At 32.5% G+C, this 15,921-nt stretch overlaps 1 protein-coding gene across 2 annotated transcripts in view; it reads left to right on the top strand.

The window, feature by feature from the left end:
* Positions 1–15,921, top strand: part of Ccdc88a (coiled-coil and HOOK domain protein 88A) — a 131,974-nt gene that overhangs the window by 94,146 nt on the left and 21,907 nt on the right. For both annotated transcript variants that reach the window (XM_076832893.2, XM_076832892.2), the window contains exons 18-22: positions 2,964–3,128; positions 8,332–8,493; positions 10,341–10,618; positions 10,836–10,979; positions 14,684–14,870. In XM_076832893.2, the coding sequence (XP_076689008.1) occupies positions 2,964–3,128; positions 8,332–8,493; positions 10,341–10,618; positions 10,836–10,979; positions 14,684–14,870 (936 nt within the window). The remainder of the gene's footprint in view (positions 1–2,963; positions 3,129–8,331; positions 8,494–10,340; positions 10,619–10,835; positions 10,980–14,683; positions 14,871–15,921) is intronic.

Below are 15,921 nucleotides of genomic sequence, written 5' to 3'. Positions count from 1 at the left end.
GGAATACTCAGTATTGTTAAAATGACAGATCTCCCCAAATGAATCTCTTGATTCAGCATAATCCCAGTGAAAATCCAAATAAGATTAATATATAGATTAAGAATCAAGGGTTGGGGTTATGGCTTAGTAGTAGAGCACTTGCCTAGCATGTGTAAGGCACCACATAAAAATTAATATAAATACAATTTATAAAAAGGTATTGTGTCCATCTACAACTAAAAAATATTTTAAAAATAATCTGATTCTAAAATTTATCTGGAAGTATTGACCACATGTTTTTTAAGCAGCTGGAACTATCACATATACTGTTGGGAATTTAAGATGGTATAACTAATTTAGAAGTTTTATAGCACTTTCTCATAAAGTCAGGCATATACTTAACCTTTAAAATGGCAGTTCTACTTCTGTTTATTCAAAGAGAATAAAAAACTGAATTTTTATAATATCTTGATTTGTCATATTTTATTTTAAAAATTGGAAATAACTCAATGACCATTAATTGGTAATTGAATAAGCAATTTTGATATTATTCATATAATGGAAGACAACACAGCAGTAGAAAAGAAACTACTTATGCATTCAACACATGGGTAAAGCTTAGAAATAGCTGGGGAAAACACAAAAGATTACATAGTGTGTGATTTCATTTATTGGCTTTTTAGAATAGGCAATACTAAATTTTAGTGAAAGAAATCAAAACAGTGGTTGCCTAGTTAGCAGTGATCTTTCTAGAGTAATGGAAATGTTCTGTCATGGGTATGTGCTGTTCTCAAAAATCACCAAATTTCACTTAAAAATCTGTGTATTAGTAACTGTATATAAATCATACTTTTTTCTTAAAGATTACATTATCTTTGGGAACCATTAAACTTGAATTCATAATAACCTAATTAGCAACACTGTATTTTAATTAAACTTTGATTTAATAAAAATTAATTTGATTTAAATTAACCATTTTTTGTTACAAAGTTTATCTTGATTCAGTTTGTTAATTTCTTGTTTGAACATAAATTAAACATTTTGGTTTAATTGTATGTAAGGTAAAGAAAACATTTTATTTTTTAAAATATTTTTTAGTTGTAGATGGACAAAATACCTTTATTTTATTTATTTATTTTATTTTATTTTACTTTATATTATTTTGGTTCCGGGGATTGAACTCAGGGGCACTCAGCCACTGAGCCACATACCCAGCCCTTCTTTGTATTTTGTTTAGAGACAGGGTCTCACCGAGTTGCTTAGCGCCTTGCCATTGCTGAGGGTGGTTTTGAACTGTGATCCTCCTGTCTCAGCCTCCCAAGCCACTGGGATTACAGGCTTGCGCCACCGTGCCTGTATTATTTATTTTTATGTAATGCTAAGGATCAGACCCAGTGCCTCATACATGCTAGACAAACGCTTTACCACTGAGCCACAACCCTAACCCTTTATTTTATTTTTGTACTAGAGATTTAAACACAGGAACACTTAACCACTGAGCTACATTCACAGTCTTCTTTTTGAGACAGCATCTCACCAAGTTGCTAAGGGTCTTACTAAATTGTAAGGCTGGCCTTGAACTTGGGATCCTCCTGCCTCAGCCTCCCTAGTGTCACGGTAATTACAGTTGTGTGCCACTGTGATTGGCCTAAAGAAAACTTCTATTTATTTATTAATTTTGTACTAAAGATTGAATCCAGGTGCACTTAACCACTGAGCCACATTCCTAGACCTTTTAAATTTTTTATGTTGAGACAGGGTCTTGCTAAGTTGCTTAGGCCTTACTTAGTTGCTGAGACTGGCCTCAAATTTGTGATCCTCCTTCCTCAGCCTCCCAATGATTAGGATTACAGCATATGCCACCATGTCCAGTTAAAGGAGACATTTTTATTTCAACCATGGACTAAAAATGAAAAACCTTGAATTTTATTCTCAGCTCTCCTTAATAATGGTGTATATCTATAACCTTTAATAATAATGAAAATGTTATAATAATGAAAATGTTGCCACTCATCTTTTGTTAAAAAGGTGTGAAAAGAAAAATGCTTAGAAAATCAGGATACCAGAACAACTATTAGATCATTTGCAAACTTTACATTCTCTCTTGCCATCTTTTTTCTTTCATCTGTCATTATTATTTTTAATTATTTATTTGTTCTAATGTTATACATGACAGCAGAATGCTCTTTGATGCATTGTACACAAATGGAGCACAGTTTTTTACTTCTTTGGTTGTACCCAAAGTAGGGTCACACCATTCGTGCAGTCATACACGTATGTAGGGTAATGATGTCCGTCTCATTCCACCACCTTTTCATCTGTTATTATTTTTTAACTCACTGATAGCAATACTAATTTGTTGAGTTACAGGTTTCTTAGTTCTGCAATAAATATTGAGCTATTTTAACTATATCTTTGTCTTAGCACAAACTTTAGGATTAATTTTAAAGTTTATAATAAACATTTAAGATAAATTAATGAATCAGGATAAGTATAAAAATATCTAATATCTATATCCATTCTAGATAATATATCTTTTTATTAAAAAACATACATTTAATAGATACTTTCTAATCTTATTAGAAATCTTTTTAAGACTAATTATTAATGTGTCAAAGTTTCTTTTTTTTTTACATAGGAATCTCTGTTAAATTTCTAAATTGGTTATAATAAATGTCTCTACAAAGATTTCTTAGTATTTAGCTGCATTGTTAAATTTCTAAATTGGTTATAATAAATGTCTCTACAAAGAGTTCTTAGTATTTAGCTGCATATGTGTGTCCAGTTAATCTATTCTTAGGGGCCATTTTCATCACACACTATAATCCTTGAAATTATAAAATACATTTTAGCAGCATGATATAGAAGCAAATTTCTAATATTTCAAGGAGGAGTGATTTTCATTTTTAAAAGCACAAGTTGTGATTATGTTAATAATGAGAATTATAACTTTGATTTTTCTACCCATAAAAATAAAATTCTAGGTAAAAAAAAATTATGAAGCTCTCAAACAGAGACAAGATGAGGAAAGGATGGTGCAGAGCTCTCCTCCAACAACTGGTGAAGATAACAAATGGGAGCGAGAAAGTCAAGAAACAACCAGAGAGCTTCTAAAAGTTAAAGACAGATTAATTGAAGTAGAAAGAAATGTAAGTAATTTTAAATTTTTAAAATATGAATGAAGTGTTTTAGAAATAAAGTGTAAAAACATCAAAGGTAAATTAGTGAATCAGGATAAGTGTTATAGTAATATAGAGAGGTATATTAAATCCGATAATTTTGTCTATATAAGATGAACACATTGTTAATATTTTAATTAGCAAACAAAGAATATATCTTATCCAGGATTTTCTAGTGTTTTTGCAACCTACTTTAAGAAAGCCAACTCAAAAGTAACTGGGTATATTGGCATAAACCTATATTATCCCAGCAACTCAGGAGACTAAACAGGAGGATGAAGAAAGAGGATTTAAAGCCAGTCTCTGGAAATTAGCAAGGCCCTCAGCAACTTTAAATTCACAATAAAAAATAAAAAGGGCTGGGGATGTAGCTCAGTGGTAGAATGCCCCTGGGTTTAATCCCCAGTACCAAGAGGAAGCATAATTGGCTATATTTATCTTAGATAAATTAGAAATTTAGAAACTGAAGTTTTAGTTTTGTCATTTTGTACTTTTGTCATTTTGTACTTTTGTCATGTTGTACTTTTTTTCACTGATTTATTGTCTAATAGGCAAAAGACTGAAGATCTAATAATTTAATAATAATCATCTCATTGTTTCAACTATTAGAATATCTCTCTTTTTTTTTTCAATCTTCACTTCCTTTTTTTCCTCACTCATACCCAATTCAAACTCATTCTCAGTGCAGTAGCCAGAGAGATCTTTTTTTTTAAGATGACTTATTTTCTTTCTTTTTTATTTATATATGACAGCGGAATGCATTACAATTTTTATTGCACATATAGAACACAATTTTTCATATCTCTAGTTGTATACACAGTATATTCACACCAATTCGTGTCTTCATATCTGTACTTTGCAAAATATTGATCATCACATTCCACCATCATTAATAACACCGTACCCCCTCCCTTCCCCTCCAACCTCTCTGCCCTATCTAGAGTTCGTCTATTCCTCCCATGCTCCTGCTCCCTATCCCACCGTGAATCATCCTCCTTACATCAGAGAAAACATTTGGCATTTGTTTTTTGGGGGATTGGCTAACTTCACTTAATATTATCTTTTCTAACTCCATCCATTTACTTGCAAATGCCATCATTTTATTCTCTTTTATTGCTGAGTAATATTCCAGAGTGATCTTTTTTAATATAATCCAAACCATGTCACTTCACTATTTAAAAACCTTTATGGCTTCCAGTTTCAATTAGAATCAAATTAATATTCTTTACTGTGTCTTGCCCTGCCTATACTACACTACTATTCTACTTCTTTCACCCTCTTGTACTTGGATTGAATCAGAGCTTCAATACCGCTTTACCACTGAGTTCCATATTTTTATTTTTAGACAGGTCTCACTAAACTGATGAGTGTCTCATTAAATTCCTGAGGTTTACCTTGAGCTTGTGATCCTCCTGCCTCAGCTTCCTGAGACACTGGGATTACAGGTGTGCACCACTGCACCCAGCTCCGTCTTTAAAATCTGAGAATAATAGTATTAAACAATGCCTGGCACATAATAAGTATATTAATTCTAATTATATTGATCTTTTCTATTTGTGTCTACCTTGAGACCTTTCTCTTTGTTTACCCTTCCCAAACACATGGCTGGCTTCCCTTAGCATTCAGATGTTATATCACATATCCTGCAAGAGGTCTTCTCTGACCCTTCTCCTAATGAAGTAGCTATCTGCAACCTAAACAGTTTACTATCATACTTCTTTAATTGTTTCTTCATAGTGTTCCTCACTAGTGAAGTTATATTTTTTATTCATTAATTTGCAGTTTGTTTATTGAAAAAAACTGCACCATAGCAGATAATTGTCTGTTTCATCAATAAATATTTTACCTTCAAAGATGACTGAGCTTAAGGTGGCTCTGTGGCGCAACGGATAGCGCATTGGACTTCTAGTGACGAAAGATGACTGAGCTTAAGAAACTTAACCTGCTAGCAAGTAAAATAATTGTTATTTTTTAATTTAATTTTTAAATTGTTATTCTTTTAATTTAACATAAAGTAATGTAATTAATTAAAAACTTAAAGCTAAGCCAGGCACGGTGGCGCATGCCTGTAGTCCTAGCAGCTCCGGAGGCTGAAGCAGGAGGGTCACGAGTTCAAAGCCAGCCTCAGTAAAATTGAGATGCTAAGCTACTCAGTGAGACCCTGTCTCTAAATAAAATACAAAACAGGGCTGGGGATATGGGGCTCAGTGGTCAAGTGTCCCTGAGTTCAATCCCCAGTAACCAAAAATCCCACCAAAACAGAACAACCAAAAAAAAAAAAAAAAAAAAAAACCCACTCATTTTTATTTTATAGCTTTAAAATAAAAAATTAGTCCTAACACCATTGATTCCTCCTTTGTCATCCAAAAGTAATCACTGTAAATGGTTTTATCTTCCCAACTGTTTGTGACTTATCTGTGTATGGAAGTTTATTTCTTTTATAAATTTATGTCTCTAAGGTCATGTCATACTATATAAAATTCTTATTTGCATTTTTCAAATATTTTATCTTGGAGATTTCCCAATTTTAGCAAATATAATTTTATCTCATTTTGTTTAATGACTGTATACATTATCTCATAGTGTGTATATTACCATAGTTTATTTAAATAAATTTTACATTTATAGACATAAAGGTTATTTTTAGGTTTTGCTGCAGGGAATATCCATGTATAAATATGGGATGCTGAATTACAATGTAATTATTAAACCAGTGGTAATATGTGTGTGTGTGTGTGTGTGTGTGTGTGTGTGTGTTTTCCAATTTTTTTTTAGTTGTAGATGGACACAATATCTTTATCGAGCCCAGTGCCTTGCACATTCTAGGTGAGCGCTCTGCCACTGAGCCACAACCCCAGCCCTGTGTGTGTGTTTTAATTCATGTTTTTGTATTAGTCTTTAAAAATCATGCCAATTTTCATTCCCACTGATAGAGTACCTATCTTTAAAGAACTTTGGGTATTACCAGCATTTTAGGTTGTGTTAAAGTGATAAGAGGAAATATTTTAATTTACATGTTTTAAATTATAAATGAAGTATGCATCTTTTCATATATTTATTAGCTATTTATAAACATGTAATTATTCAGGGATATACGTATACTTATACACATATACTTCTGTCACTTGGATTCATAACTAGATTTCAGAAAATTTGGCTCACATGTAAAGTTCTATAAGGTGATACATTTTTTTCTATTGACTTAATAAATTTTCATTAGAAAAAAATTACTTGGTTGTCTCATTTTTGCCATTTGACAGTTATTGATAAGGTTATAAAAATGGTTAGCCCTGTTATAAACGGGTAATTTTTCTGCATTTGTCAGTATTACATTGGCTAACTTTGTACTTTTTTATTCTAAATTTTTTTCATTTTCTGATATATCCTTTCTAATCTCAGCTATCTCTTCTTTTCATTATAGTCTAGAGGGATTTTTCTTATTTCTAGAGATACTCAGATAAATCATTAGAGCTTATACAATTTAGTTTCTAAAGTCTTTTTGTTCACCTTTTTGTGCCAATATAGTATGTAAATACATCAGTATTTCATATTTTTCCAATGTAAATTCATATCATCCTTTATTTGAACAAAAGAAGAGTACAATATCAAAAAGCATCTTGAATTATTTTTCTTCCTCAGCTTTGATTTTATGATATAATATATGAATTAAATAATGATCTGCCTTTTGTGTATGTGTGTGTGTGTGTGTGTGAGAGAGAGTGAGAGAGAAGACACCAGATATTGAACCCAGGGGCACTTAACCACTGAGCAACATCCCCAGCCCTTTTTAAAATTTTATTAAAAACAGGGTCTCACTGAGTTGCTTAGTGCCTGGCTAAGTTGCTAAGGCTGGCTTTGAACTCTCAATCCTCATGCCTCAGCCTCCTGAGCTGCTGTGATTATCGGTGTGTACCACTGCACCCATCTATGATCTGCCTTTTATACATTGACATGAAGTATATATGAGATGAAAATAAGTATTATCTTTGTTTCCTAATATATGTAAGAGTGATATGTTGTGATTTGGTTGCAACTTTTTATGCATATTGTAGTGACAATAGAGCAATTATGGCCTTTTTGTATGTTAAAATTTTATTTCTAATATCTGATAGATTCTTCATTTATGGTTTTTTAATTGTTTTGGTACCAGGGATTGAACCCAGGGGTACTTCACCACTGAGCCACATCCCTAGCCCTTTTTTATATTTTATTTTGAGACAGGGTCCTACTATGAGGCGAGCTTTGACCTTGCAGTCCTTCTACCTCAGCCTCCCAAGCCACTGGGATTATAGGAATGTACTACCATACCTGGCTGTTAATACTCTTTGATGGCAATTTATTTTTTATGAAATTTGTAAATAATCTTGAACATATACTATCCATAACACGCATTTTAATGTTTGTCCCATTAAATAAAATGATCTGTGATTTGTGTAGTAATTAACCTGTTATAAAATTAAAATGTGGCCATTTGAAATGAATATGTTCCATAATTCTATATTGAAAAAGAGTTTTACTAAGTGTTTTATACTGTGATAAAAAGTAAAGAAAAGATGTAATATCTGTTGGGTCTGTTATGGACTAAATTTTTTAAATAGATGAATAACATTGTTTCAGTAAACCTGCTTTCTTCCATATATTTGTACTTAAAAAATACTTAGTTTTGCTGCTATCCCCAGGACCACCACTCACCTATGTATATATTTGCTTTGAGTAAATTAGAAAAGACACACTCTTTTAGCTGGATACAGCCTTAGTACTTTTGAGCAGTATTAAAACCATTAAACTGGGTTGGGGTTGTGGCTCAGCAGTACAGCACTTGAAGCCCTGAGTTCAATGATCAGTTCCACATATAAATAAATAAAATAAAGGTAGGGTGTCCATCTACAACTAAACCCCATTAAACAGAAAATCTCATTCTAGTTTCTTGGGTTAAATACATTTAGAATGGAATATTTTATTTTTAGGACATTATAAAGCAAATAGGACATAGGCAAAATAGTATATTAAGTTTTTACTATTATTGCCTTTTTTTCTTAGATGAATGTTAATTGCATAAAATTCCAGTGTCCATTAAAGAAATACATTTGATGTTGATTTTATTTTTAATATATGTGATGGCTCTTTCTTTCTTTCTTTCTTTTTTTTTTTTTTTTTTTTTTTTTTTGTTAAGAATGCTACACTGCAAGCAGAGAAGCAAGCTTTGAAAACTCAACTGAAGCAACTTGAAACACAGAACAATAATTTACAGGCTCAGATTCTTGCTCTTCAGCGGCAGACGGTGTCATTACAGGAACAGAACACCACTCTTCAAACACAGAATGCCAAGCTTCAGGTTGTGATGTAATATCTTTGGAATATGTAACCAAACTCTTGAGTTATATAGTTAAAATAAGGGAAACTAGACATTGTTTCTTAGTGAGTGCATTTAATAATTGAAGATAAAATATATTTATTTAGTTCCATGCCAAACTTTTGAAAAGCATTTTTTAAAATGTGAGAGCCTCTATGTATTTATTAATTCACTCCAAAAATTATATAAGTGGCTCTCCTTTTTTGTTGTTGTTGTTGTTTGTTTGTTTTGTTTTTTTGTTTGTTGGTTGTTGTTTGTTTTTCTTATGGTGCTGGGGATTGTACCCTGGGCTTTGGCTATGTCAGGCAAGCACTGTATCAATGAGCCACATCCCCAACTCACCAAAAACTAGATAAGTAAAGGTAATTTTTCTTTTATTCATTTTATCACCTTTCCATCATTTAAATAAATTGATTCTAATTAATCAGGTAAAAATCTTTGTTTAGAGTATCCATATTTCATTTTTATTTAAAATTTTTTTAGTTGTTGATGGACCTTTATTTTATTCATTTATTTATGTACCGTGTTGACAATTGAATCCAGTGCTTCACACATGTGAAGCAAATGTTCAGCCACTGAGCCACAACCCCAGCCCATTCCATATTTCATTTTTACAACTTTCTTATCAGTAGTTTAGTTAGTTGAAAGCACACAACATTGGCATTTTGTCATCAGACTTGTCTTTAGTTGAAAGGATCCATCTTTTACTTAACATTGCCAGGGTTGTCTTTCTTTTTTTGGCTGGGGTAGGGGGCAGTACTGGAGATGGAACCCCCAGTTGGTCTACCACTGAGCTACATCCCCTGTCCTTCCTATCTATCTGTCTGTTTTTATTGACAGGGTCTCGTTAAGTTGCCAGGCTGGCATCAAAATTGCTGTCCTCCTGTCTCATACTCAGTTGCTGAAATTATAGGCATCCAGCTATCACTGTCTTTATTTATTATTATTATTAGTAGTAGTAGTAGTAGTAGTAGTTGTAGATGGACAGAATGCTTTTATTTTTAGGTGGTACTAAGGATGGAACCCAGTACCTTACACATGGCTAGGCAAGTGCTCTGCCCCTGAGCTACAGCCCCAGCCTGTCACTCAACTGTTTTTTCTATTAAAACGATCCATTGGGGAAAAGCGCAATTCTTATCAACACTTCTTAAAGAGCAAACTAGGCATAGTAGTGCATGCCTGTAATCCCAGCAACTTGGGAGGCTGAGGCACAAATTCAACTTACCTGTGTTAAAATAAAAAGGCCTGAGGATATGGTCATATGGTCCAGTTCAATCCCTGTACCAGAAACAAACTTCTTAAAGAACAGAAACAAGTTCCCTCATAATTTTTTCAGTTTTATCAACTTTTAAATTCTAGAAATGATATACTAGCATTTCAAACTATTTACTTTTTTATAAGTTCAATACAAATAGCTGGTAATCACCTTCATTTAAAACAACTTCAGAACCCCAGAACAGCAAAAAAAATATAATGGGACAATTAATTATATTTCATTGTGTTGTTAATTTAAATCAAATTATCTTTGAGTAGTATAATAAATTTATGCATTAAAATTCAAATTCAACTCAAAATATACATATATACACACATGTTAATTTATACATATGTATATTGTGTGTGTGTGTACATACATCATGATGACTCCAAAATAAAAATTAAATGGTAGCCTTTTTCTTTGGGATGCTAAATCCAAAGTTTTCTAGTATAATATGAATATATCTGCTATGATTTAGAGCTTCCCTAAGTTAGTGTTGTAATTTTTTGTTTCTAAAAAAGAAAACATTAACTAGTTTTCTTATGTCTGTTAATAATACACATTCTTACAGGTTGAAAATTCCACCCTTAATTCCCAAAGTACCTCACTTATGAACCAGAATGCACAACTCCTAATCCAGCAGTCTTCCTTAGAAAATGAAAATGAATCCTTAATCAAAGATCGAGAAGACTTGAAATCTCTCTATGATTCTTTGGTCAAAGATCATGAAAAGCTGGAACTTCTTCATGAACGGCAGGCTTCAGAGTATGAATCTCTCATCTCTAAACATGGAACTCTTAAGTCTGCCCACAAAAATCTTGAGGTGGAACATAAAGACCTTGAAGACCGGTAATTAATTATATTTCATTGTGTTGTTAATTTAAATCAAATTATCTTTGAGTAATATAATAAACTTATTCATTAAACACATCTAAGAGGTAATTTATGAAGGAAATATATTTAAATTTACGTGTGTTTTATTGATACTTTTAACATATTCACTTTTATTTCTAAAATATTTTCTTTCTTGGAAATATTATAAACCAAATACCTAATTTTTTTCCAGTTACAATCAGTTACTAAAACAGAAAGGACAACTGGAAGATTTGGAAAAAATGCTCAAAGTAGAACAGGAAAAGATCCTGCTTGAAAACAAAAACCATGAGACAATAGCTGCAGAATACAAGAAACTTTGTGGTGAAAATGATAGGTAAAAAATATTTATATTTACTTAACAAATTTTTAATTTATATTTATTTAACAAATATTTTAATTTTGTTTTCCTCTTATCTGAAATTTATATTGCCACTCTGTGATACCAACCATAATGTGGACTTAGAATTTTAAAAAACTCTTTGGTACAATTCCTTTTACAGGTAAAGAAGGAGGGAGGGTAGGAAGGAAGGAATTCTTCTTAAAAACCCCATAGCAAAATCATGCAGCTATGGAATCACTCAAAAACCTAATTTTCTTATTTTCATGTATTGGTCTCTCTTGTTTTATTCAACTAATAAGTTTTTAAGTTACATTATTTAACAAAATTTCTACACTTTTTTTTTTTTTTTTTTGCTACATTGTAATTAAACCTGATCATTTATGTCTTTTTTTCACTATTCTGGTATCCGGATTCTTGTCTTTTGAAATTGTTATAAAGATGGGCCTAGTGGAGGCTGAAGAAGGAGCATGATAAATATAAGGCCAGCCTCAGAAATTTAGCAAGACCCTGTCTTAAAATTGAAAAATGAAAAGAACTGTGCATATAGCTCAGTGGTTTATGCCCTCCCTCTTCAGTTTAATCCCCAGTCTCTCTCTCTTTCTCTCTCTCTCTCTCTCTCTCTCTCTCTCTCTCTCTCTCTCTCACACACACACACACACACACACACACACACACAAATTGAAATTGCTACAAATGAGCAACCACTTATTTCCTTGGCTATGTGAAGGTTTTTCTTAAAAAGCTTGAACAGCTGTGACATTTGTACTACAATTACACTGTCATAGCTGAGGGACCGAAAGGTAGCATACAAAATTCAAATAGGGACTGTTCAATTATGAATTTAATACATTTGTAAGAGCCATTTCTTTTTTTTTTTTTTTTTTCCTTTCTTTTTTTTTTTCATGTACTGCTGGGGATTGAACCCAGGGCCTTGTGCACTCAAGCAAGCACTCTACCAACTGAGCTACGTCCCCAGCCCCTAATACAATCCTTTTGTAAAACTAAACTTTGTTTTCCTTTTTTAAAAATCCCTAACTCTGTAGAGCCATCTTTATTTTCATAGTCAACAGGGATTTTGTTTATTTTGTAGTATTGGGGATTAAACTCAAGGCTTACACATCAATAACAGTTTTTTTGTTTGTTTGTTTGTTTTGTGGTGCTGGGGATTGAACCCAGGGCCTTGTGCATGTGCGGAAAGCACTCTACCAACTGAGGTATAGCCCCAGCCCAGTTTTTTTTTTTTTAATACCTTTATTTTATTTATTTATTTTTATGTGGTGCTGACAATCAAACCCAGTGCCTCACATATGCTAAGCAAGTGCAGCACCATTGAGCCACAATCCCAGCCCACACATCAATAGTTTTGAATTTAGTTTTCTATGGTTGAAACTAGAAATTCTCTACTGCAAATTTGAACTTCAACAAGCTCAATATCAAGCCAAAATAAAAGACTGTATACATCATATATAACAAGAAGAATGAGAAATTACACTCCATTATATATGATGTATCAGTGTGCATTCTGCTGTCATGTATAACTAATTTTAAAACAAATTTAATTTTTTTTAAAAAGACTGTAGTTTGTAAAGAGAATATGTATATATAGTTTATGTAGTAAAAGACTGTGACAAATTATGTAATGTAAGGATAGCATCATTTTTATTACATGCCATATTGGGGAATATTTACTTTGAAGGTCCCATCTTTTAGCTAATCTTTTTCCATTGCTGGGATTTTAACATAACTGGGACAGTTCATGGACCTAGATGGACCTTACAGTAATCTAATTGTGTACATTAATAGGGGCCTCCTGAGAAAGAACTTAGCCAAAATGAAGAAATTGAGTATAAGGAGCTTGACCTCAAAAAATTCTCTAAGGTTGGAGGGAAAGAGTGATTCTGAGTATTTTCTCTTTCTTGGATTTGCCTTTGCCCAGCTTTTATGGATTCATGTCTGTGTTTTAAGGAAAGAAAAGGCTTTAAGTAAAACATGAAAGAGATGTTTTCTTTAATAGGTATATTTATGAAGATATCTGAAGGATAATAATTCATCTATTCCTTAGTCTGTTTAATCTAAGGTAATGCCCAACCAAGAAAGTTTCCCTCTTAGACTAGGTTGTCTTGGCCTCTTTAGAATTATATTCACTCAATTGAATTTTGTTATTAATGTTTTAAAGGGCAGTATATAAAAATTTAAAGAGCTCAGGCTGGGGCTGTAACTCAGTGGCAGAGCACTTGCCTAGCATGTGTGAGGCACTGGGTTCAATACTTAGCACCACATAAAAAAAAAAGTAAGCAAATAAAATAAAGGCATGCTATTCATCTATAACTACAAAAAGAATTTAAAATAAAAATTCAGCTCATTTTAACATTTCCATAGAGATACTAGGACCTTGTACATTATCTCTTTATATATAACCCATACCACCCCCCTCAATTGAAGCATGAGCAGGAATTTTTTTTTTTTCAATTGTAGATGGACACAATACCATTGTTTTATTTATTTACTTTCATATGGTGCTAAGAGTCAAATCCAGTGCCTCACATGTACCAGGTGAGCACTCTACCACTGAGCCACAACCCTAGCCCAGGAAATTTTTTGATTGTCATAGTTGTTGATGTACTACATAGCTGTCTCAAGTTTGACCAGCTATTTTACTCATGGTGTGCATTTGTTAATTGATTCAACCCATTTGCTCTGTTTCTGATTTTGCCATTTTGATCTCTTTTTACCAAGTCTTAATTTTATAAATATATTATTTTTATTTATGATTTTTGTAATCTGGTTTAAATTCTCTGAGAAATGAGTTGAGTGTAAACTATTAGATGCTCTGAATAGGGACCACACTGAGCAATTTTGTTTCATTTGGCTGCCTCCCTTTTTCTTGGGTTTCTGCTCTTAATGTTATAAGATAGAGGTTTGCAAAGTACTGCTAGCTTAGCATGCCAAAGTACATGCCAAATTCAGATTGCTCTCTGTTTTGGTACAGCTCCAAAACTAAGAAAAATTTTTATATTTTAAAGAGTTGGTGGGATGGGAGGAAAGGGGCATGCTACAGACACTACATGTGGCCCACAACTTTAATATTTACTCTCTGGTTCTTTACAGAAAGTGTGTCTATCACTTCTTTCCTTAGAGATCAGTGAACCTTGTTCTGAATATAAATAATGGGGGAAAAAAAGAAAAAGCTTTGTTTCATGTTGAATTTTAAAATCTGAATTCTCCAAAATCAAAACTGAATTGGTCACTTCTTCTTTTATCTTTTATTCTAAATATTTTTATTAATACTTTTTGTGACAAAATTGTGAGCATCTTTCTTTCTTTTTTTCAACATTTTTTTTGTAGTTGTACACAATACTTTTATTTATTTATTTATATGTGGTGCTGAGAATTGAACCCAGGGCCTTGCACATGTGAGGCAGGCACTCTACCACTGGGCCATAACCCCAGCCCGCATCTTTATTTCTTCAACCTATTTAAAGGATAAAGATTCTTTCCTACAGAAATGTACTCAAAAATTTGTTAATCTAGTTTTCCCAGAAAAGAGACTTGATTCTTGATCAGTTTAGTAACTGGCAAAGAATCTTGTATATTCTTTAAATATCTCTTTTATTTATACAACATTTTTACAATATGTAAATTACATGAAAGCTATTAAGAGAATCTAATGCTATTTCTGTTGTGATTTCTAATTTTAGGTTGAATCATACATATACTCAGCTTTTAAAAGAGACTGAAGTTTTACAAACTGATCATAAAAATTTGAAAAGTCTTCTAAATACTTCTAAACTGGAACAAACAAGGTTAGAAGCTGAATTTTCAAAACTGAAGGAACAGTACCAACAGCTAGATATCACGTCCACCAAGCTGAATAATCAGTGTGAGGTGAGCTTTAACAAATTGAATCACTATTTACTTCTTTTGGATATCAAAACATGCCTAAAAAATAAATAATCATATTGTAACAACATCAGCAGCTTATAATTAGTGGTATGTTTTCAAAAGAATTGATCACAAATAATTGAAAATCACAAGTGATTTAGAAAAACCTACTGTATCTTTAATTTCATTCATTTTTATTATTCATTTAAACTTTTATGTCCAGATACTTTGAATTGTAAAGTTATGTGTTTCCTTAGTGAAAAAATGTTTATGGTACACCTAGTGTGATACTATAAACCAGTAGAAAGGAAAATTAGTTTGAAAGCACATACATTTAATTACCCAACAAAGTTAAAAGGTGCAGAGCATTCATTCTACCTATGATTTATAGAAATATAAATAACATATAGTTAGGTGGGTGTACTTGGTAAATCAACTCCTCAAGAAATAATAAAATTGGATAGAACTGTCAAAAAATATTTTAGAACTCCAGAACTCAAGTAATGGCATACAGAAAAAGTAAGAGGCACTTACTAGAGAAAAATTGCTCAACCTTAGAGAATAACTGTGGTTGGTTTTCTGAGGCAGTTTTATCTTGTGGTATCTCTTTCCTCTGAAGTTCTAACAGCACAAAGTAAGCTGTAAAAACCAGCAGCACTGCTCTTAGAGAAGACTGGCTTGATTTTGAGCAGAGCAGGGAAAAGCTCCTTGCCCAGATAGCCTGAGATTAAAGTACATTGAGGCAAATAATTGACTAGCAAATTAGTCAGAAATTTAACTAAGACATCCAAGAAATAAGACTACCACGGTGAGTTTTGGTAGGTCTCACCAAGTGGTCTGGTATCTGGTATGCTGGTCAGGAGAGATCAGAGAAGGCCCTAGCTATCTGCTTTTGCCTGGCTGTCACAAGTTGGGACAAATGTTAATCTTTGGCTAGGGGTGAAGTCATGTAATCAAATGATTTGGAAAATGTAGAAGTCTAAAGTGTAAGAAAGAGGTTGGGGATGGTAGTTAATCTTGGTGAGAAGGAATGATTACTGCAAAGTAGCATAAC

This window comes from Callospermophilus lateralis, chromosome 14 (assembly GCF_048772815.1).
Source record: "Callospermophilus lateralis isolate mCalLat2 chromosome 14, mCalLat2.hap1, whole genome shotgun sequence".
Lineage (NCBI taxonomy): Eukaryota > Metazoa > Chordata > Mammalia > Rodentia > Sciuridae > Callospermophilus > Callospermophilus lateralis.
This window is presented reverse-complemented; position numbering and strand designations above follow the sequence as displayed.